The sequence below is a fragment of the Lactuca saligna genome, chromosome 4 (assembly GCF_052625555.1).
Source record: "Lactuca saligna cultivar CGN05327 chromosome 4, ASM5262555v1, whole genome shotgun sequence".
Taxonomy (NCBI): domain Eukaryota; kingdom Viridiplantae; phylum Streptophyta; class Magnoliopsida; order Asterales; family Asteraceae; genus Lactuca; species Lactuca saligna.
Window position 1 is genome coordinate 58,267,330 of NC_136420.1, and position 21,778 is coordinate 58,289,107.

The window sequence follows — 21,778 nt, forward strand, 5'->3', positions numbered from 1 at the left end:
TCAGGTCGGCGACTTCGTTCTCCTGAAGGTTTCTCCTTGGAAAGGAGTGATCCGGTTCAGGAAGAGGGGCAAATTAGGGCCCCGGTTTATAGGTCCATTTCGTGTGATTGCAAGGGTAGGCCGGGTAGCCTATCGGTTGGAGTTACCAGCAGAGTTGGGGCAGATTCACAACACTTTTCACGTATCGCAGTTGAGGAAGTGTATAGCCGATGAGTCGGCAGTGGTTCCATTAGAGGATATTCAGGTTGATGCAAGCCTGAATTATGCTGAGAGACCAGTGGCCATCAGGGATCGGAAGATCAAGGTTTTGAGAAACAAGGAGGTACCTCTGGTTTTGGTTCAGTGGCAATATCGGAAGGGATCAGAAATGACCTGGGAGCCAGAGCATATGATGCGGGAGCAGCACCCGGAGCTGTTTTAGAGCGAGACTTCGAGGGCGAAGTCTAGTTCTAGTGGGGGAGAGTTGTAACATCCGGACTTTTGCCAGGTATCATGTAAATTGAATTTTGTTAAATTGTGAGGGGGACTCGGCGAGTTGGAGCTGAGACTCGCCGAGTAGAGACGCGGATTGGACGATGGATCGCGCCCGGACTCGGCGAGTCCAGGATATGGACTCGGCGAGTTTGCGCTGTGTAGTGAAACCCTAAATTTCCGGGTTTGAGACCTATTTAAAGGGCCTTATGGCCGTCATTTGTGCTCACCCAACCCTGAGAGAGAAACCCTTGAGTGCTTGGTCGATTTGAGAGAGAAAGGAGCATATCTTGACCTTGTGGGTGCCATTTAGCAAAGAAGGAGGTGATCCTAGGCAAGAGGAAGTAAAGGAGGTTGCTATTTCGTGGATTTGGAGCCTAGATCATCAATCTAGAGGTATGATTTCGGTTTATATTCTGTTTGGTGAAGTATAATGCGATTTAGGGCTTATTGTGGACATTTATGGGATGATTTGATGCCCAATGGTTCCCTCCTTGTGCTGAGGTTTTGGATCTGGATCCATAGAGGTCCAGAGAGCCTCACTCATCAAGCTTTTTGTATGGCAATGGAGTTCATGACCTTGTGTTGTAGTATTTGAGTCAAAAACATCATATATGGTCATGTAGAGGTTGTATGTGCATCAAGATTGTAACTTTACGTGCTAAATGAGCTTGGAAGGACTGGATCTATGGGTTAATGGACTGGATCTGACCTTATGAGCAAGTTTGAGTCATTGCATGGCACGGACTCGCCGAGTCCGAAGAACAGACTCGACGAGTAGCATGAATGTTGCCCGACCACACAGTGAGTGGTCTCGCCGAGTTGGGAAGGGTGGACTCAGTGGGTCAGGGGGGAGTCAGAGTGGACAGGTGGACTGAGCCAAACTGGACTCGCCGAGTTGTTCTTGAGACTCGGCGAGTTGAGTCGTGGTGGCCCCACAACTCATGCCAGGTGGAACTCGTCGAGTTGGGAGAATGCTCAACGTGTCAAGGGAGGATCCTAGGGAAATTGGTGTATACACTCAGACTCGCCGAGTCGCTATAGCGTACTCACCGAGTCCGGTCAAAGTTGACCGTTGACCGTTGACCAGCGTTGACCTAAGTTGACTTGTTATAGTATGGTCAACCCTAGTTGGGAAAGTGTTAATTAGAAATGTATTGTGCTATAGGGGGACTATAGCTCGACAGATCGAGTGATTAGCGATTTCAGATTTACGACTTACTGAGACACACGAGGTGAGTCTTCTCATTATACTTTACCTTGAGTAGGTAACCAGGGTTATGTGATAGAGTATTGGTATGCTATGTATGTTACGTGTTGTACTGCATTATTTCTATGTGATTTATGTGGTGCATATTTATCAGAGCTAGAACCTGAGGGTTCACAGAGTTTGGGTGTACGGACCCACAGATTTATAGCCTCGAGTGGCTAATATGTGTTATATGTGGTATTTTGGGGAACTCACTAAGCTTTGTGCTTATAGTGTTTGATGTTATTGTTTCAGGTACTAGTGACGATCGCGGGAAGGCGCCGGCTTGATCCGTACACACACACGCTCGGAGTTTGATATTATGATCTTGGGATTTTGTATTGTCTTGTTTGGATAATTAAATGGTTGTTTTTATGAATATCGATGGAATTATGTTTTATAGAAATTGAAAATTTTGTTTTGAAATTTACGGTGTTACATAGGGTTTGATTTTCTGGACAAAAAGGGATGGATGTTGTGTAAACATGACCTAGTGAGGCTATCACAAGGTTTAGATAGGGTGAAACACCCTAAAATTAGGGTTTCACTTATCCACACGTATGCCCTGCGTACGTGTCCGAAGGCGCGATTATGCATCGGGCTAGTACACTAAGTGTACCACCCTGTACGCCCCGCGTACTAGCCTCAAGGACCATTTTTGAAAACTTTTTCAATTAGGGCTTAAATATAAAACTTTAATTTTCCAAGTGTTACACTAGGCCATTTTGGAATTTGGTGGTTTGAGATTGGTTTGGGACACGTTTGGTCGTAGGCAATTTTACTGGTTTGGGACCGGTCCTAATATGCACTATTACAATGTAAAATAATTGACCCAACTTTACTCAAACTAACTAGATTTTACCCGATTTCAACACTCCCCTAGGTTCCATCTGATCATCACAATAAGCGTATTTGCGAATAATATATTTTAGGTCAAAATAACATGGTTTTCTTTAATCCTCTTTGTAGAGATTCACATGCGCGACCTTAAATATCATTTTAATAACATGGGATAATGACTTAGGAGGGTAATAAGGTTTCCAGCTTATCCGTATTAGGTCACTAAGGTTTTTTTTTGTGCGTATTAGACCAATATGGTTGTTATTACCGTTTAGAAATAGTCATTTTACCAGTTTTAACGGGTAACAAGGACTATTTCTAAACGGTAATAACAACCATATTGGTCTAATACGCACAAAAAAACCTTAGTGACCTAATACCGACAAATTGGAAACCTTATTACCCTCCTAAGTCATTAACCCTAATTATTTAGAAAACATGCTTACTAATCAATGTGAATGATTTGTTTGACTGAAAATAGTTGTTTCCATTTAAACTTATCTCACAACCCTTCCAGAACTTCTAAGTCCAAAAACTCATATGATTGATGATCTTCATTACATAAATATGCAACATTTTATCAATAACTTCTTTTTTGTCATTTAAATGTTTACATTAACACATCCATATGTACAAAAACAAAATCTCACTTTGATACCTCCCATCAATATCTACATTTCATAACGAATGAAAATATAAAACCAACGGGGACTTGTATAGGATGTATATTATCAATTATTTTATAAAAAGCAAAACCACAACATGAATTAAGAAACTGAAGTTGCAAAATGAATAAAAAAATCAGCACATAAACAACTACATACATATTATATACAACACATAAACGAAAGTTTATAAAGTATGAAACTTAATGACAGGAAAAGTAAAAAACTTAAATGAGACTTTATAGAAAGAAATATCACCCTTACTTGCCACAAATAGTTGAAGACATCAACAAGAAGATCAATCTGACCATAGAATCCACATGATGTCTGATCATGACTTCAGTAGATGAACTACTGAAACGTAAGAATTGCAATTGAACTCTATTAGCATTTGAAAAGGGAATTAGGGTTCCAGAGAAGACGACGAAGGGTTAAAAAATATTTTGGACCATTTCTCGATTTGTATGTGTTATCCTTGCGCAGGGGCCATGCTAATCTTCTCTGTATCGTTCCAATTTTATCGGATGTCCCCAAAGGAACGACTATAGATGAAGAGCTTCGCCATATAGAAGAGTAACATGTTATATGGGACGACACGAGTTCTAAACGAAGTAGTTTACTGTTGATAGTCATATATTCTCAATGTCTTTAAAATTAGGGTTAATGACTTAGGAGGGTAATAAGGTTTCCAGATTGTCCGTATTAGACAACTAAGGTTTTTTTGTGCGGATTAAACCAATATGGTTGTTATTACCGTTTAGAAATAGTTTTTTTACCGGTTAAAACCGGTAAAACAACTATTTCTAAACGGTAATAACAACCATATTGATCTAATACGCACAAAAAAAACCTTAGTGACCTAATACGAACAAACTGAAATCCTTATTACCCTCCTAAGTCATTATTCCTAACATACCGGATACAGTTATAACTTCCTATTAGAATGAAAAATGAAATGATAAGTTTGAAGAATCCTACAGCTTTGATGTCCACCACTTGAGCTAACTTACTTCTGTCGCATTTAAATTAGATAATGTCTTGTTGAATTATATTTCGGATGTTTATAGTTGATTTTACATCACAATTTATCGTAGCTTTTTTTTTAATGAAATCGGGATGTTATATTAATACGTCAGAAAATTTAACTGAATAAAAATTACTAATATTCAACATTTGCTACAATTTAAATCATGAACATGCACTCGATTGGACTTTCATGAGATTTTTCAACATGTTCTTTACTTTTTATTTATCAAGCCTAAGTAATATATCCTTCAAACAAACATGGTAATTTATAGCATCCATAGCCAATCTTACATTTAACAACAATAAAATTAAAAAATAAATAAATAATAATAATCATGGCTCAACTACTGTAGGTTTGTAATCAACAACCAGGACTTTATCAAGCTGAGCCAGGAAACCATCAGCGAACTCAACATGGGCTGGATGAGATATATAAGCTGCAATCCCTTCGGTGGTTTCAAAACTCGATTCAAATACATGAGTGAAGCCTTGATGCAGGTTTTCAACGCTCACATCTTTTCCCCTGTGGCAAATCCAAATTCGTCTTTCAGATTTTGAAGATTTCGAACAAATCAAGAAAATTATTCAACAAAATCAACATCCAAACCAGATCCAAATTCAAAAGGATCAAGCAAGCATATAGCAAGAGCAATGTAAATCGGTACTAAAACGTAAAATGTAAACCTAATTTGTGACCTCCAAAGTCCGATTTGGAAACAAATCGGTTCAAGCAGAGGAGTTAAATTAGGAATAGGACAGCAGACGGAGGGTATAATCAACTCACAAACATCACCATTTTAATTCCTTCTTACATTTCTGGAAACATCATAACATTAAAATCAAACGGATCTAAGTTTGAAGATGATAAACCAGTTTAACACATAGAGAGTGAGATGGTTATAGGAAATTGTATTTGATAAATGTAGAAGTTTATGTTACCATCGAAAGGATTTCATGGGCTCTACGTGATTGACGAGATTCGCATAACCCTTGATGAGAAGATCGATCTGTTCTTGCGAGACATCATCCTTGAACTTGGCCAGAAGTATGTGCTTCACTTCTCCCATCTCTATTTATCTGTGTTTGTTTGACCTGTGGGAGAGGATGAGATTGTGAATCTATATATACCAAGATGAACGGAGAGAGTAGTAGCTTCGTGCAAAACACGTCCATTTGTTTTATTTGAATTGAAATTACTTGATTTCATATCTTTAATCCTTTTTTAATCACTAAAATATAATTCATGGCATGTCACAGTAGTAATAGAAGAGTTTATCAAAAAAAAAAAAAAAAAAAGATTAGCTTCCCAACATTTGTTAAAGCAAAAAAGAATTAATGAATCCAATATAATAAACATTTCAAGACTTTATGGATTTAGACATAGGTCTTAAATTCTTTTAATCTGATACAACATTAATAAGTCTACAAACATTATAATTGTCTTACACTCATACTCTTGCAAATTAGTTTTCAACCTAGGCTTAATTAATTAAATATAAAAACGTTTGGTTTATCAATTGTATAAAAGAATGTAATATGCCCACTATCACTCTTTGTTGAACCAGAGAGCTGATACACAGATCTCTAAGAGAGCAAAAGGAAATATTCGGAGCTTGTAGATTAATCAATTAGAGAAACATTTTTTTTATTCTTTTGAATCTTTAGTTAAAGTAATGACAGTCTTTATGAAAATCTTTTTCAATTTTTACCTGGCTCTCTGGTTAAGACCATGTCGTACACTACATACCGCATACTGTGGTACAGTGTAGTATGCGGTAAGCACCGTAACGACCCCGTTTAGAAAAGTGTAGTATGGTTGCTGCATGTCAGACTTTTAGTGCACATTTTTTTTAATTATTATCTCTATGCTTAATAAAAACCTCTTTAAACGCCATATGTCCATCTTTTACACAAGCCTTCTGCCACGTGTTGTTCTTTTGTTCACTCCTATTTTGGTTTCCCGTTCAAACTTTTCTATGTAAAGTTATATCCGATTTTTTGTTTTTGATTACAAAATATCTCATACAATCAGCAACAAATATTCCACAAATCAAGCTAATAGCAAGAAATCAGGAGCAAAATTTTGAATGAAATCTTATGTTGTCTTCCTATATATGAGACGATGTGCGATCTAGGGTTTTTTTGTGACTGCAATTACTCTCTTAACTCCTAAGTCATAATCAATCATTTATCCACAATCTCTACAGAAAATTAAAAATCAACGGTAAATGATTTCTCTTACGTCTTCTTCCTTGATTTTGTTTAATAGAATGTCTCTGTATTTTCTTCCTTTGATTTTGTGATGCTTTCAGGAAAATCATACAGATATCTAAAATCGATTCCAAACTTAGGTGAAGAAACTGAGTGCTTCACGAATGCATGTTAGTCCTATAAAAATATACGACTTTTAACCTCAATAATATTTGATTTTTATCTTGATTTTTATGATGAATGTTTTTTTCTTATGATGGAGATCGGGGTTCCATCAACCTCTTTTTATCTTCCAGTCCCTTTGTGAACTCTAGGAATTCCATGTAAGGTTCAAGAAACTTAATATATTATTTTTTAATCAAATTGGTGATGGATTCATCCTGATCTCAAAAAACCATGAAGGAAATCTCATTTAACTTGCACTCATATACGCCTATAATGTCTTTAAGATTGATAAATCAATTTTCCCTATTAAATTTGATAAATTCTCTCTCTCCGGTGGCGGTACTCATGGACGAATATCGAGAAATTGTGTTTTTTTTGTTCTTACATCCACGCCTTTCAATCTGTATTAGTTTCCATTCTTTGTCTTTCTCTCTAAAAATTGGTTGTAAACAGCCAACGGGAAGACAAAAACCAATTTTAAACCCTAAAATTTATGAGGGAGATCTTGAAGCCAAATCTATGCTGATTTGAAACATAATCGTATCTCTTCATGGTTGATTTCATAACGGGATTAAAGTTGATGCTGATTTTCGAACAAGTTCAATTTTTTCAACTTGAGTTTGGATTTTTGTATGCATTCCTAGCAGATTTTGAAATGTAATAGATTTTCAACGAAAACTGTTGGATTAGTGTCTAAGTCCATAACTATTTTGGTATGTACTTGACCCGATTATGAGCATGGTCCTTTTGGGTTGCCTTCACCATAGCAATATGTAGGATGATTTAAGGAGAGAAAGGTTTAAATATGATTTATTAATATATTATGAGAATAATATATTAAAGGAGAAATCATATTGTTTAATTAATATTGGTCAAGAATTAATTAAGAATTAATTTTGTGGTTAAAAGAGATTAATTAAACTTAGGGGACTGAAGTTGTAATTATAAGATAATTATAATTGGGCTATGGATCACCTAATAATATATAGGTTGAACGAATTCTATGGGAAGCCCATTAGAAATCGTCCAAGGGATATGTTTAAGGAGTCCATGGGCTGCTTAGGGCCTAAGCAGTCAGATTAGGGTATCCTAGTTGTAAACCCTAATAGCCTACATGTATAAAAGGGACCCTTAAGCCCCAAAAACGTGGATAACACTTCCATTAGGGTTTCCAGCCGTTTTTGGTGCCTCCTTTTCTTCTCCTCTTCATCCAAGTTGCATATGGTGTTTGTGACTCCATTAGAGGTACTACACTTGTGGTACTTGCTTTCAAGAGCTAAGGAAATTCAAGGAACTAGTTGTTATTGCTATATAACAACAAAAGGTATGTATTCTAGCTTTATATATGAATTTCGAAAATTATAGTAGCATGCCAGGTTTCTTTTTGTGTTCATAAAGTTGTATAACTAATAGTGAAAACATAGATCCAATACTAGGGTTGCATGCACACATAGGATTGTTTGTATAAAACCCATCAGTGGTATCAGAGCCATTGGTTTTTGTTTTCAATTAGCTTTTATTCAAATTTGTGAACTTGACATATTAGGGTTTATGGCTAATAAACCCTAAAGGCTAGGTAATTTTCGCAATTAGGGTTGCAAAACCCTAGATGGCGATTTTTGCTAGGGTCTCCCAAATCCTTTCCTTAGCCTCCAAGATTTTGAAATCTAGGGTTATCCAACCCTTGGATTTCGAAATTACCTCCTTCCCCAAGGTTAGATCCTAAATTTTAGGGATTTGGATAATCCCATATCTTGTAATTATCTTTTAATTGTTAAATATGGTAATTAAAGATCTTGAATTATCCCATCCCTTATTTTTGAGATTTAGAGAGGGATTCAAGGGATTAGGATATCTTAGATGTATAATTGGTAATTATCCTCATGATCTAGATAATCCCTTGTGATTTAATAATTTAAATTAATTGTTTAATTTATGGTAATTATTAAATCAAGAGTTTTAATATTTAAAATTTTAATTTAAATGTCTTAAATTCAAAATTTTTTTAAGTGAGATTAAAACCTAATTGTTTTGAAGAGTTTCAAAACTTGCCCTCAAGTTTTGGAATTTAAATTGTTGATTAAAAGTTAATTTTGAAAGTCTAAATTCCAAAAACCCTGATTTTGAAAAGTTCAAATTAAACCCTTATGGTTTTATTAAATTAATTAAGTGTATAATTAAAAGAGATTTAATAAATCCATAATGATTTTGGTTAATTAAAAGTATAATTTAAACCACCTAGTATTTTAAAAGTGTAAAATACACCCTTATACTATATATAACATTAAAAGTTTAATATTATATATGTATAACTAAAAATTCAGTCTTACCGTTAGTAGGCCTCATTCACGAAGCTAGTCTATAAGGGGTGTTTAAGGAAATTGCCTATAAAATGGCGATTGAATGGGTATCCACTCTTACCCACCGCACTCTTGACTAGTGGAGGGTCGTTAGCTGAACGGGTAGGATAGGACATAAACCTTCATTATAAGTATAATGAAGTACAAAGTAACTAAATGCTTTTTCAAATTCCCAAATCATAGTTACTTTAGGCAAAATGTGAAATTGTATGCTAACCCATGGAATTACACTTCGCACCCTTGTCAAACGTTAGTGGAGCGTGTGTGGTTAACCGGCACACTAATTTGGGGATGACATTGGTGGCAAAGGGTGGATCGATGCTTATCATAGATCAATGGAGCGTGTGTGGCTAACCGGCACATTGATTAGGTGATAGTAGCATTGGGTGCACCACGTGATTCGTATGGTTATTCACACCTTGTTTGTGATCCTCGGCATCCCAGTCACAAATAGTAGGGCATAATCGAGATTAAACATGCCATTGAAAAGTTCAATGAATCTCAAAAGATCTAGGAGTTTCAATTCATTTAAAACTTAAACTTCTTTTTCGTTTTTCATGGTGGAAATTGGTAAATCGTCATTTACCTACCTTCAAATATTCTGCAACTAGATTACGGCATCCCTCTTCTAGGTTGTAGAGTATTGTGTTGGATCCTAGCTTGATGTTTCATTTGGGTGTTGCATCAAGAATTCTAATCAACTTAACTTGAATTTTCTCCCGTTTTGTAGATGTCTGAATCTTACAATGGTCTTCCCAAATCCTTTGGAACAAGCTTTCCAAATGAAGATGACGTTCCGAGATACGATCAAGGAAATGAGAGTCATGCTTCACTTCCTCCACCTCCTCCAATTATTCTCCCTGACCCACAAGTTCAAAGGCTTGAAAAGTTCAAGCTCACTCAAGCCCTTTTGGCAAGTAAACACGAAGATGGGAAACCTGTGTGTGCGCACGTCTTAGAGATGAAGTCATACATTGATAGGTTAAACATGTTGGGTGTCGAGATTTCAAGTGAGTTGGCTGTTGACTGGGTTCTTCAGTCACTTCCTGAATCATATAGTGAGTTCGTTAAAGAGTACTATATGATGGACCACGACGTGACCCTAATTGATCTCACCTATTTGCTTATAGCTGCTGAATCAGCAATGATTTGGCGTGCTGGTCAAGCAAATTTGTCTAGTGAATCAAACTCCCAAACTTCAATGGACACTGGCAACATTGGAAGTCCAGAAAGAACTAAGTCTGTGATTGTCCGATGTGTTGTGCCAAAGGAGTCTATTTGCTTTTATTGCCAAGAGAAGGGGCATTGGAGACGAAGCTGCCCTAATTACCTGAGAGATCTAAGAGATGGGAGAGTCAAGACGTATGGCTCTGCTTCAGGTAAAATCCATTATCTAACTCTTTTGAGTTCCTATTCTAGATTCTTAATACATGATGTGATAAGATTACATTTTGATGTTTTGTAGGATCGAAGAAAAGAGAGGAAGCTTGAGAAAAGAAGTGAGCTGAATCTGATCATGAAGAAATGGATTTCGATCGCATTACTTGAAGAATGGATTATTGAGCTACAACTTGGAGTTAGAATAGATTGTTAACATAGTTTTTCAGTTGAATTGCATTGTAAGGACAAGTTTTTCCGCAATAAAATAAATTTTGATTTTGTCTTATTTATTTATCCTTACAATGAAATATATGAAAAATTGATGTTCATGTACTTCTATTATTAGCATAATGGATTTGATTCTTAATTATGTTATTTGTGCAAATGTCAAACGTTTACCAAATAGGGAGAGTTTCTCATTGCCCAAGTTTCAATTGGACAGAAACTTGGAATCATGCAATGTGTATTGTATGATGAATGGAAAACTTTCACATTTGGGAAACTTAGACTAATTCTTTGGCAAAGTGTCAATTAAAGGACAAGGAGATCAAGTACACAAGGTTGTGTGTTGATCAAGTCCACCACAAGAGTGACAAAGATATTCGTCATGATTTACTAAAGCTTAGTAAATATGATTATACTTATAAGATTAAGTATAATTCTGAGTTGATTGAAAAAGTTTCAATGAATAGTAGAACGAATAAAGAAGAATCAAGTAGGCAGAAAGATAAAAGTTTCTTAATTCTAAGAAGAAGGGAGAGTACCTTTTATTGTGTTTTATGATAAGTCTTAATGATTAAGAACCATATCTCAATCGATCCTCTAAGTAAGTCTTAGTGCATTTGCATGTCTAAGAAGAGGTATCAAGTACTGTAGAAATGGATATATCAATAAGTCAATCATACTTCGTTCCAATATCAAGTCTTAGAGTCAAGATTGTGACATTGAGTGAAAAGTCTTAAGTAGGTTTATAACACTCATCAAATGTGGAATTTGGAAAAGTTTTCTTATTCTTGCACATTTGAAATTGGTAAGTTCTGCTGTCTTGGATAAGACAAAGACCAACTAGGACCAATTGTGTGAAGTGTTTTGTCTTGATAAATGCTTCACCAACTCTTGAATATTTGTTTGTCAAGAAATGTTTCTTGACAAGAGAATCTTATATGTCAAGAAGTCAGTGGGAGTCTTAATGGTCTTGAAAAGTTTCAAGAACAAATCAAGAATAAACCTTATTGATCATCACTAGCACACGACTTGAGGTTTACAACCTATCGTGCTGACATTGTTTTGTTTCTGTGCCATTCCAATTGAGTTAATTGTGTATATGAGTTCTATGAGTTCTCATTTGAATACACACTAAAGCCTTAGTCGATGGAAAGTAAATTGATATGTAAGGACAAGTTACTAAACTACTTGGAAGACATGGTGGGCACTCGTGTTACCATAGGGCAAGAAATCAAGATTAAGAAAGTTCAGTCCATATGAGTTTGGATTTGTCGCAAACCTTGGTTTTAGCAAATTCACATGGATAGGAACTCATACACCATAAAATCTAAGTGTCATAAGATTCCCTCCTTCATGAAAATGACTGTGAGGAAATGCTTTCACTAAGAGAGATTTTAAGAAGATAGCAATTGAGAAAATTGTATTCTCAAATTCGATTATGGTTACGGCATCCCTTTCCATAGTTCGAATTGTGAGATTTGGCAATTAGTTTCAAAATTTGGAACTTAGTAACATAAGTTATGAATTGTTTAAACACACATATGAGCTATCTAAGGCAAAGGTGTATAAGGTTAAGAAGCTTAGATAAAGGCTTATCGAAGCATCTGGTATTAGAAATATGAATTTCAGAAATTCAATAGGCATTGTTTTCTGGAAGTTCATTTGTTTTTTGAATACATGTCAAAGCTAGTGGGAGCATAAATGTTATGCTTATATGATAATCATCATGATAGTGGGAGCATAAGTGTTATGCTTATGGCGAGTATTGCAAGTTAGCAATATTAATTATAGAAAAACAAAGATTCCATTTGCAAAGTTGCATGGGTTGAAAAGTTGTTTTGCTATAATTAAGGGAGAGAATATTATACTCTGTTTCAAAATCTAAAGCTTAGATTAAGAAATTTTAACGTTTTCAGTCAAAGGATACATTGTGTGTTCTTAAAATTCGATTATGATTACGACATCCCTCTTCATAGTTCGAATTGTGAGAACATGACACATAAAATATTATGGCAAAAGATTGGTAAAGTATCATATCTTTATGTAAGACATTATGCATCGTGTCCCATACGCTTCGGGTATAGGATCGATTGTAAATCCTATAGTATTTTACCATTCTAAAATTTTCCAAATGTCTAGCGCATTAAGAGGGAAAAAGGAATAGAATTGGTTTTGACTGAATGAATTTAACAACTATCAAAGGACGATCCAAAGTTCGCTGAGGATTAATCGCTTGTAAGTAGTTGGAAGTATGGTATTGGATGGACCATATCGACATTATTATGAATAGATAAGATTCTATTAAGAATTAGTTGTCATATGGCAAATGTGGAAATGTTTCCATATTGGGAGTTGGATATTGAGAGTCTATGCCTAGATTAGAAACTTTTATGCAAGAAGGATGTTCAAAGGAATGTACTTTGAATGTGAGACTTCACATCTATGGAATTGTCTTGTAACAATTTCTAAGAAAGTACTTTGTAATTTCATTAGCTACGTCTTGGTGACTTTTGTGCTATGATTTTGCAAAGGGATCGTTGCATAAAATGTTAGAATCTAGCATATTCTAGTAGTGGCAAGAACCTTCTGTTCTTACACTAATAATTAGGATTAAGGAATTGTGAAATGAGCATCATTGGAAAAGTTTTCAGGTGATCTATTTCACAAAGCATGGACCATAGGAAACACGGTGTGCATGCTTAGAGCATGGGACAATTGTTGTTGTAATTCAAGCAATGAGTTGATTATCCGAAACATTAAATGATAAATAATGAGTAATCAATATGGTGGATAAATAGAAGGGTTTTATTTACTCTCACAAGTTTGGGGCCATATAGGATTAAGTATTGTTGTCATGTTTCAATTTGGATGTTTTGACTTCCAGAATAACTAGGTTATTCAAACATCCACAGTCGGTTATACGTTGGGAGTAGGTATGAAGAAAGACTGTCATGAATGTGTCTGTAGATTGTCTGAAGTGTTTAGACATGGCACAAGTTTGCTGCAGAGTTCATGAGTGCTTTGATAAGATTAGAGTATTGGATTAAACCCACGCTCACTTGGATCACTTCATGGTTTTATCACGAGTGATTAGTGAGACGATAATATTGTATATTCTTGAAACCGAGACATGTGAGTTGTTATTTGTTGGTCAGTTGCACATTGATAATAAGTAAACGCACCAGTAACTTGGTGTTATAAAACTTATTGTTGTGTGTGATTCGATCAGTAAATGCAAGCGAGCATTTGAGTCGAAGTTTATCCATTCCTTTTACCCAAAGTGGGATAAAAGCGATATATGTGGGCCTCTCGATGATTTAGTGATGACACCTAAGCGCTTGGCCAAGCCGGGACTAAGTTGATGTGTTCAATTGTAGTCTATTATCAGTCGTCATGAATCGGAAGTCGGGAAACAGTATAGAGTGAATGATTGAAATTCATGTCTTTTGTCTATACGATATCTTGAGAATGGAGGAATATATAATCCCTTATCTAGAGGACACGCTATCTGATAAGATCAGAGTTGACAGCGGCTTTTGAAAGCTATGATTGCTGATCAGGTTCTGAAGTCATACGGAAAATAGTTATTAGACTTATCCAAGTGGGAGACTGTTGGATTAGTGTCTAAGTCCATAACTATTTTGGTATGTACTTGACCCGATTATGAGCATGGTCCTTTTGGGTTGCCTTCACCATAGCAATATGTAGGATGATTTAAGGAGAGAAAGGTTTAAATATGATTTATTAATATATTATGAGAATAATATATTAAAGGAGAAATCATATTGTTTAATTAATATTGGTCAAGAATTAATTAAGAATTAATTTTGTGGTTAAAAGAGATTAATTAAACTTAGGGGACTGAAGTTGTAATTATAAGATAATTATAATTGGGCTATGGATCACCTAATAATATATAGGTTGAACGAATTCTATGGGAAGCCCATTAGAAATCGTCCAAGGGATATGTTTAAGGATTCCATGGGTTGCTTAGGGCCTAAGTAGTCAGATTAGGGTATCCTAGTTGTAAACCCTAATAGCCTACATGTATAAAAGGGACCCTTAAGCCCCAAAAACGTGGACAACACTTCCATTAGGGTTTCCAGCCGTTTTTGGTGCCTCCTTTTCTTCTCCTCTTCATCCAAGTTGCATATGGTGTTTGTGACTCCATTAGAGGTACTACACTTGTGGTACTTGCTTTCAAGAGCTAAGGAAATTCAAGGAACTAGTTGTTATTGCTATATAACAACAAAAGGTATGTATTCTAGCTTTATATATGAATTTCGAAAATTATAGTAGCATGCCAGGTTTCTTTTTGTGTTCATAAAGTTGTATAACTAATAGTGAAAACATAGATCCAATACTAGGGTTGCATGCACACATAGGATTGTTTGTATAAAACCCATCAAAAACATCTAATAATGGGTTCATTTTATAATTATTTGTGCTTCTTTTGGCATCAAAATCATTTGGTTCTACTGAAATTTGTTTTCTAATAGGCAGTTTTCTTATAAATATAATAACCATTCATAAAACAACATCCTTGCCTGAGAGCAACATCCTTTCTTTCTAATTGGTGTAGCTAATATTGAATTTTGATCTTTTTTAATATTTTCTGATGGATAGGTTTCTTATATGATGTTGTGAATTAAGTTTCTCATTGTTGCGATCCATATATGACCATGGCAGAATATGGAAATCTCAACTTAAATGGCTAAAAAAAGGTTATACCTTTAAGGTGAAAATCTAAACATAACAGGTTAAATAAATGGTTAAATATGTGAACCTTATTTGACCGCCAACAACACTAAATTGAAGCTTTATTGATTTATGTATTAGAAAGTATGGTGATGTTTTCTTGGCATAGCCAAGAACATCTCAATCAAAATTAGCATTTACTTCTCAACCTATCATCTTTTAATTTAACAAATAACCAACTAAAAAATAATTACAATATTTTGTTGTTTGTTGAAAAAAATGTAGTATTCTTTGACTATTGTGTCAACATACATGTACTATAATAGCAATGTACTTTGGTTGTTTATATTTTTTACAATATCAAAAAACAGTCCAATTCTAGTTTTATTATTTATAATTAAATCTTAAAATCGTATAATATATCAATGCACCTAACACTTATGAACAGTGAATTTTGAAGTTGGCTAAAACCCTTGAGTCTTTGCCTTTGTTTTGGAGTTGCATGAATTTGATCCCTCCTACATCGTTCTGCACGCCTGCTTACTACTTCTACCGGCCGGAGTTTGTACAAAACAGAGTATCCGAAAAGAAAGAACGAAGTTAGACAAGAATTAAATACAACAACACCAAGGAAAAAGACAAAGAAAAACCATAATGGCCAAAAACCCATCCAAGAAAATCCAAACCTGCAACAATTAATAGATAGCCTCTAGAAGTTGTATGTAGAGAACCTTGATGCAGATCTAAGATGATATAGCAATACATATAAATGAACCAAAGCAGCAGCAGACCATGACATATATATAGAAGCCATACAACCTTTCTAAATCACCACTATGACCAAAATACCCTCCACCTACCTTGAATCATATCTAAGGAGAAGAATCAACATAAATTTGAAGCAAAACATGGGCAGACCATGACATGTATAAAGAGGCCATAACAAATCCACAATGGTTCCAGTAAGTTGATTTTTTGAATTAAAAAATACCCGATTTGGCTTTTGGCTCACTTCTTTACTAAAAACTAGACCAAAACATAGGTAGTCATGAATGATAGTTAACAAAAGGTGTAGTTAAAGGACCAATTTCAGAGTATAGTTAAATTAATAGCTTACTTAGTGAAGAATTTGATTTTGAAGATTATTTTTTTGTATATAACTGATCTATAATTGTATAAGCAGATTGGTTTTTATAAAGTTTTAAGACTAACATCTAGATTTCATTGTTTCAATTAAATGACCAGAGAGAGATGCAATAAAATATGGCTATCTTTGGAAGGATTACTCAACATGGGTTTCGAGTACAAGTTTCACTTCTCTGTTTACAAAAAAGGTACAATTTTGATTTTTAAAACCCCTAGTGAGTAATTTTCAACTTTATTTACATTCATAGTTCTAATTTTTAGGAATTGAGCTAAACATAGCATGCTACTTTCTTTTTAATTCAAAAAATAGCAGGCTAATTTCATTTTAAATAACATCTTACTTATCAGTCATATCCTAGATTACCAACTTTTGATTTTTGATTATACAAAAAGTACATGGCATAACTGATTTTGTTCTTTAGTGGTTAGAAGATGATGTTGGAGAAGAAGAAACGACTGAATCTATTAATAAGGGAAACCAAGAAAAAAATAAGGGCAAAATACAAGAATTACCAATCATCTTTTCAATTTTTTATTAGTATTGGAATATACTTTTGTTTATTCTTATTATAGCATTGTATTTTCATTTAAATTTTATTACATCATTGTATATTGAAAAGTCCATAAATCTTGACCATGATTTTTTTTAGTTTTAACCTAACACTAATATCATATTTTCTATTGATTGTGATCGAGTAACGTATAAGACTTCCCTAAAATCAAACCAAAATAGTTAAACAACTTGAAACAAAACAAAAATTTCAAGCTCAATTTCCTGCATAAACTAAAACGTCTTATAATAATAGAACAATGAAACAAAACAAAAATTTCAAGCTCAATTTCCTGCATAAACTAAAACGTCTTATACTAATAGAACAATGAAGCTCTACATTTCTATCGAAATCTTACAAATTTACATTTGAAAGATCAAATTTAGTTCCAAAAGTCACTTTTCAAAAAAGAAGAGATGTTTAATTTGAGGTTTTAAGGGGAAGAATCTATAACTCTTTAGGATCATCAAACATGAAAGCATATTAATTTTGTTATCTTTAAGTTATGAACCCATATATTTTTGTTATTTTAAGTTATTAACCCGTGTATCACGTTGTTAACACATTAATTTTTGTAAATAAATTAGTGATTTGCAAATCAATGAATAATGATTATTAGTTTTATAGCCTATATAATATTTTTCTTTGTAGTCCGTGGTTTCCACGGGTTATAACCTAGTTAAATTATATATATTAAAAAATATATATGAAAATTCATAATTTTTAATTCCCTACAAATAAAGTGTGGTAAGCTATGATATGACACCCACCAATTTTATAGGGTGCGAGAAAAAATAACAATGATAATACAAAAATATGGTAAGTATCATATCACACAAGCCAACCTAAGAACCATAAATAAATAAATGAATCAAGGAAGAATTGTAATAATGCTCCAATTCATGCATAGAGTAGCAATAGTGACCATGGTCGAAATGCTGTTTTATAAAGCCCAGCAACCGGATGTTATGAGACCCAGAAAAACGACTCTCATTCTCAAGTGTTTTGGACCTCTTGCATTCCAATAATCGATTTCCACTCAAAGATGGTTATTCAAATTGACTAAGGACCAGAATAGGGTATTGGAAAAATTGTTCCATCTACAGAAACATCTTGAATCATGAAATCCCCATAATATGGAAGATTTCTCCTATTTTCTCAAAACCTCAAAAAACTAATACAAATGATTGTGAATGCTTAGGGGTGTTTGCATGGGCAGATTTAGTATGTGGTACGGGGTAGCACAGGCTGCTCTTCAAATTTTCTCGTTAAATGTAAATTTAGAAAAAATCATCAAAAAATCCGTCATAAATATGTTGGAAATCCGTTACAATTCCACTGGCAATCTATCACAAAATCTGATAATTGTGAATATAATGTATATTTGTCGTTTAGTGATGATTTTGTGACAAAAACTGCATTCGGAAATGAGTTTTTGTTCTAGTAGTGCAACCCCTAAAACGTTTGTGCAACCCATGATTTTTCTTTCTAGATCTGTCACCGAGTGTTTGGCAAAAAAGTCTATTGCTTATTATGTAACGTCCCAAAATTTCAAGTGTAACATCCCAAAAATAAGACCATAAAATATTTCGTTTTTGAATTAATAAAACATTAAGTTATATCATCATCATAAAACCAAGGTAATCAAAGTTTTATCAATACATCATCATTATCATAGTAAATCACAGAATGCGGAATCGAGATGTGTGTGTCATGCAATCATCCCGAACTCTTCTATTTGAAAACCGAAGTACCTGAAACATAAACTGAAAACCGTAAGCACAAAGCTTAGCGAGTTCCCCAAAATACCACATTCCATACATACACAAATAAATACATAATGGGCCCCGCCCTATCATTGGGGCCCGCTCGGTATACAGATCTGTTAATCATCGGTCACCGCCCAGTATACATATAAAACATATAAACATATAAACACATAACACATGCAATAATCACAAAGATACATAGCATACAGAATGGTCATAGGGTCTCGTCGGGCATCGGGTCGTACCTGGTAATCATAAAAACACATACAGATAACTAGCATACAATATACCCATCAAACCCTGCCTGGCATTGGGTCCGGCCCGGCATTGAGCCCCGCTCAGTAAACATAAAGCACATAACACATGCAAGAGTCACACAAACAACAAACATACTAAGCATAAGTGCATATAAAACCATGGGCTGACATTGGTGCATTCGACCCATTAAAAATAGTGAGGAAACTCACCTCGCACTGTTGAATCTCACAGAAAGAATCTTTGGCTGCTGGCCTGCTAAAATCCCCATGTTATCAATCACTAAAATAATCATCCATCAATAATCGGATCCCGACCCACACTAACTGTCCAAACTAGGGTAAAAGATCTTTTTACCCTATAACATCACAAAATTCAAGGTCAAAAATTTCATTTTAAAATAAGTTATTATAAAACCAACAATATAAGAAAACATCCATAATATCATGTCATGTCAAACCAAAGTAGAAATAATCAAAACATGTTATCATAAACAATATCAGAGTGTAATCCCAAAGATCTTGTGTGCGGAAAACCATAGTGTGATGCGTTGCGTTCGAGCCGACTCCTTTCCTTTGAAAACGTAGTACCTGAAACCAAAACTGAAAACCTTAAATATGAAGCTTAGTGAGTTCCCTCATCATACCACATACCATACAACACACGTGATGCCAAGCATATCCGTGTGTTGGCCTACCCCTTCAGTATCTTTCAACCGGTATCTGGGGACTGTTTCACCCCTATCACTACCACATATAACATAGCATAACATACATAAATATACTGTTAGGCATATCTGGGTGCCCGACCTACCCCTTCGGTATCTTTCAACCAGTAACCGGGAGCTAACCTCCCCTTCGGTATCTTTCAACCGGTAACCGGTGACTATTTCACCCTTACCACTACCACATAATGACATAACATAACATAATACTAAGCATGCATGGGTTCTGATGACCCCTTCGGTATCTTTCAATCGGTATCCGGGGACTATTTCACCCCTAATACTACTAACACATATAACAAATCATTCTAGCACATAGAGCATATCAGATAGTTGCAAACCAGAAAATTATCACAAAGATAATCATCCCATACATAGTTACCTACTAGTGGGCCGATATTGGTGTCTTAGACCCACCTCTACTGGATGGTAACTCACCTCACACTGCTAAAGTCCCATAGATATAACCCCTAACTGCTGGATGACAGATTCCCGAACTGTCAATATCAAAACATCACCCAATTAATAATTAGGTTCCAACACATAACCATAAATACATACTTGGGGGTAAATACTACTTTACCCCTAACTTAGCTTTATTCAAGCCCAAGGCCTAATCCAAAGGCCCAAAAGTCAACTATGAGTCAAAGCCTAACATATGGCCTAATTTTCCAAATTGGGCCCAAACCTTTACAAGGTCTTACCATAAGGCCTAACCATTTAGTCCAGTACAACATTCAACATTCTAATGGCCCAATATCACATAATTATAAAGGCCCAAACTATGGCCCATTTATGGCCTAATTTTCCAAATTAGGCCTAACTCCTCATATGGGCCTTACCTCAAAGCCTATTAATTATTCTAGTCCATTTGCTTGATCTTGGATGTCCCATTAATAATCCAATCATCAAGGCCCAATAGAAAGGCCCAACAATAAACCCAAGTGAAACTAAGGTTTCTCATAAAATAACGATTAGGGTTAAGTGTTTCTCACTTATCCTATTAAGTACTTAATTCATTAAGTACATCATTCTTTTAATTAAATCATATAGTGTGATTGGGCTTAATACATAGTTCCATTCCGATGGCCCAAATGTGGGTCCTGATAAGTCGAAGCCCATAAATCCAAGATTAGGGTTTTTCTAAACCCTAATTAGGGTTTCTAATACCATCTTAGCCCAATAGGCCTAATAGCTAGATCTTTTGATCAATTAGGGTCATTAGGCCCATTAATCACATGTTTGGTCTTTTAAGTCAATTAGGGCTTTATTGGGCCCATTAGGGTTTTAGTCCATATTAGACTAGTTTTATATCTGTATAAAACTTTTCTTTATTGTTGTATACTTGAGGGACTTATATGTATCTTTAGTTATTATATATATGTGATAACTCCCATGCCTCTTGGTGTGGAAACCCATTATTTCATGGTATTAGAGCAGTAAACCCCTCCCTTAGCCGATCATTCTCCTCCTTTCTTCTCCTATCTTTCAGTTTTTCTTTTCTTGTCTCCATTACAGCTTCATCCATGGTTGGCTCCTCCACTGATTCTTCTCTATCCATGAACACTCTCCTTCACCTCATTACCATCCGCCTATCCTCTAATAATTATCTATTGTGGGTGAACCAAATGACTCCCCTCCTTAACTATCAACAACTCCTTGCTCACGTTGATGGCTCCTCTGCAGCCCCTTCTTCGCACCTTTTGGTTGACAACAAGCAAGTTGAGAACCCTGATTTTTCAGAATGGCATGTTGCAGATCAACGGGCAGTCATCATTCTTCAAGCCTCTCTCACGAAAGAAGCATTTTCTGAGGTCGTGGGCCTTTCTTTCGCTCGTGCTATATGGACCGCTCTTGAATCCGCCTACGGGAACTCTTCCATGGAACGTGTACAAAATCTTCGTGATCAACTACGGCTTCTCTCTAAAGGAACCTCTACCGTCTCCGAATATGGACGGAAATTTAAGGCGATTTATGATCAATTGGCAGCTATCGGCCAAGCTATTACCGAATCTGATAAAAATCGTTGGTTCCTTTGTGGTC

General features: G+C 35.2%; 1 protein-coding gene and 1 non-coding gene across 2 annotated transcripts; both read right to left on the reverse strand.

Annotated features, from left to right (window-relative positions):
• Positions 1 to 3,662: 3,662 nt before the first annotated feature.
• LOC145044396 (U6 spliceosomal RNA) lies at positions 3,663 to 3,765 on the reverse strand. Its single transcript, XR_013681350.1, has one exon. It is a non-coding gene; the product is annotated as a U6 spliceosomal RNA (small nuclear RNA).
• A 642-nt stretch (positions 3,766 to 4,407) lies between these two features.
• On the reverse strand, positions 4,408 to 5,385 carry HS1 (heat stable protein 1). Its single transcript, XM_078990203.1, has 2 exons — positions 5,191 to 5,385; positions 4,408 to 4,774 (listed from the first exon to the last, which is right to left on the reverse strand). Exons 1-2 carry the CDS (start codon positions 5,316 to 5,318, stop codon positions 4,585 to 4,587), a joined length of 318 nt encoding a protein of 105 aa, XP_078846329.1. The 5' UTR covers positions 5,319 to 5,385; the 3' UTR covers positions 4,408 to 4,584.
• Between the last annotated feature and the right edge of the window lie 16,393 nt (positions 5,386 to 21,778).

Coding starts and splice junctions, on each gene's coding strand:
- HS1 (XM_078990203.1), bottom strand. CDS start 5,318: ATGGGAGAAGTGAAGCACATACTTCTGGCCAAGTTCAAGGATGATGTC. Junction 4,775..5,190: donor CCCATGAAATCCTTTCGATG/GTAACATAAACT, acceptor GATTTGCCACAG/GGGAAAAGATGTGAGCGTTG.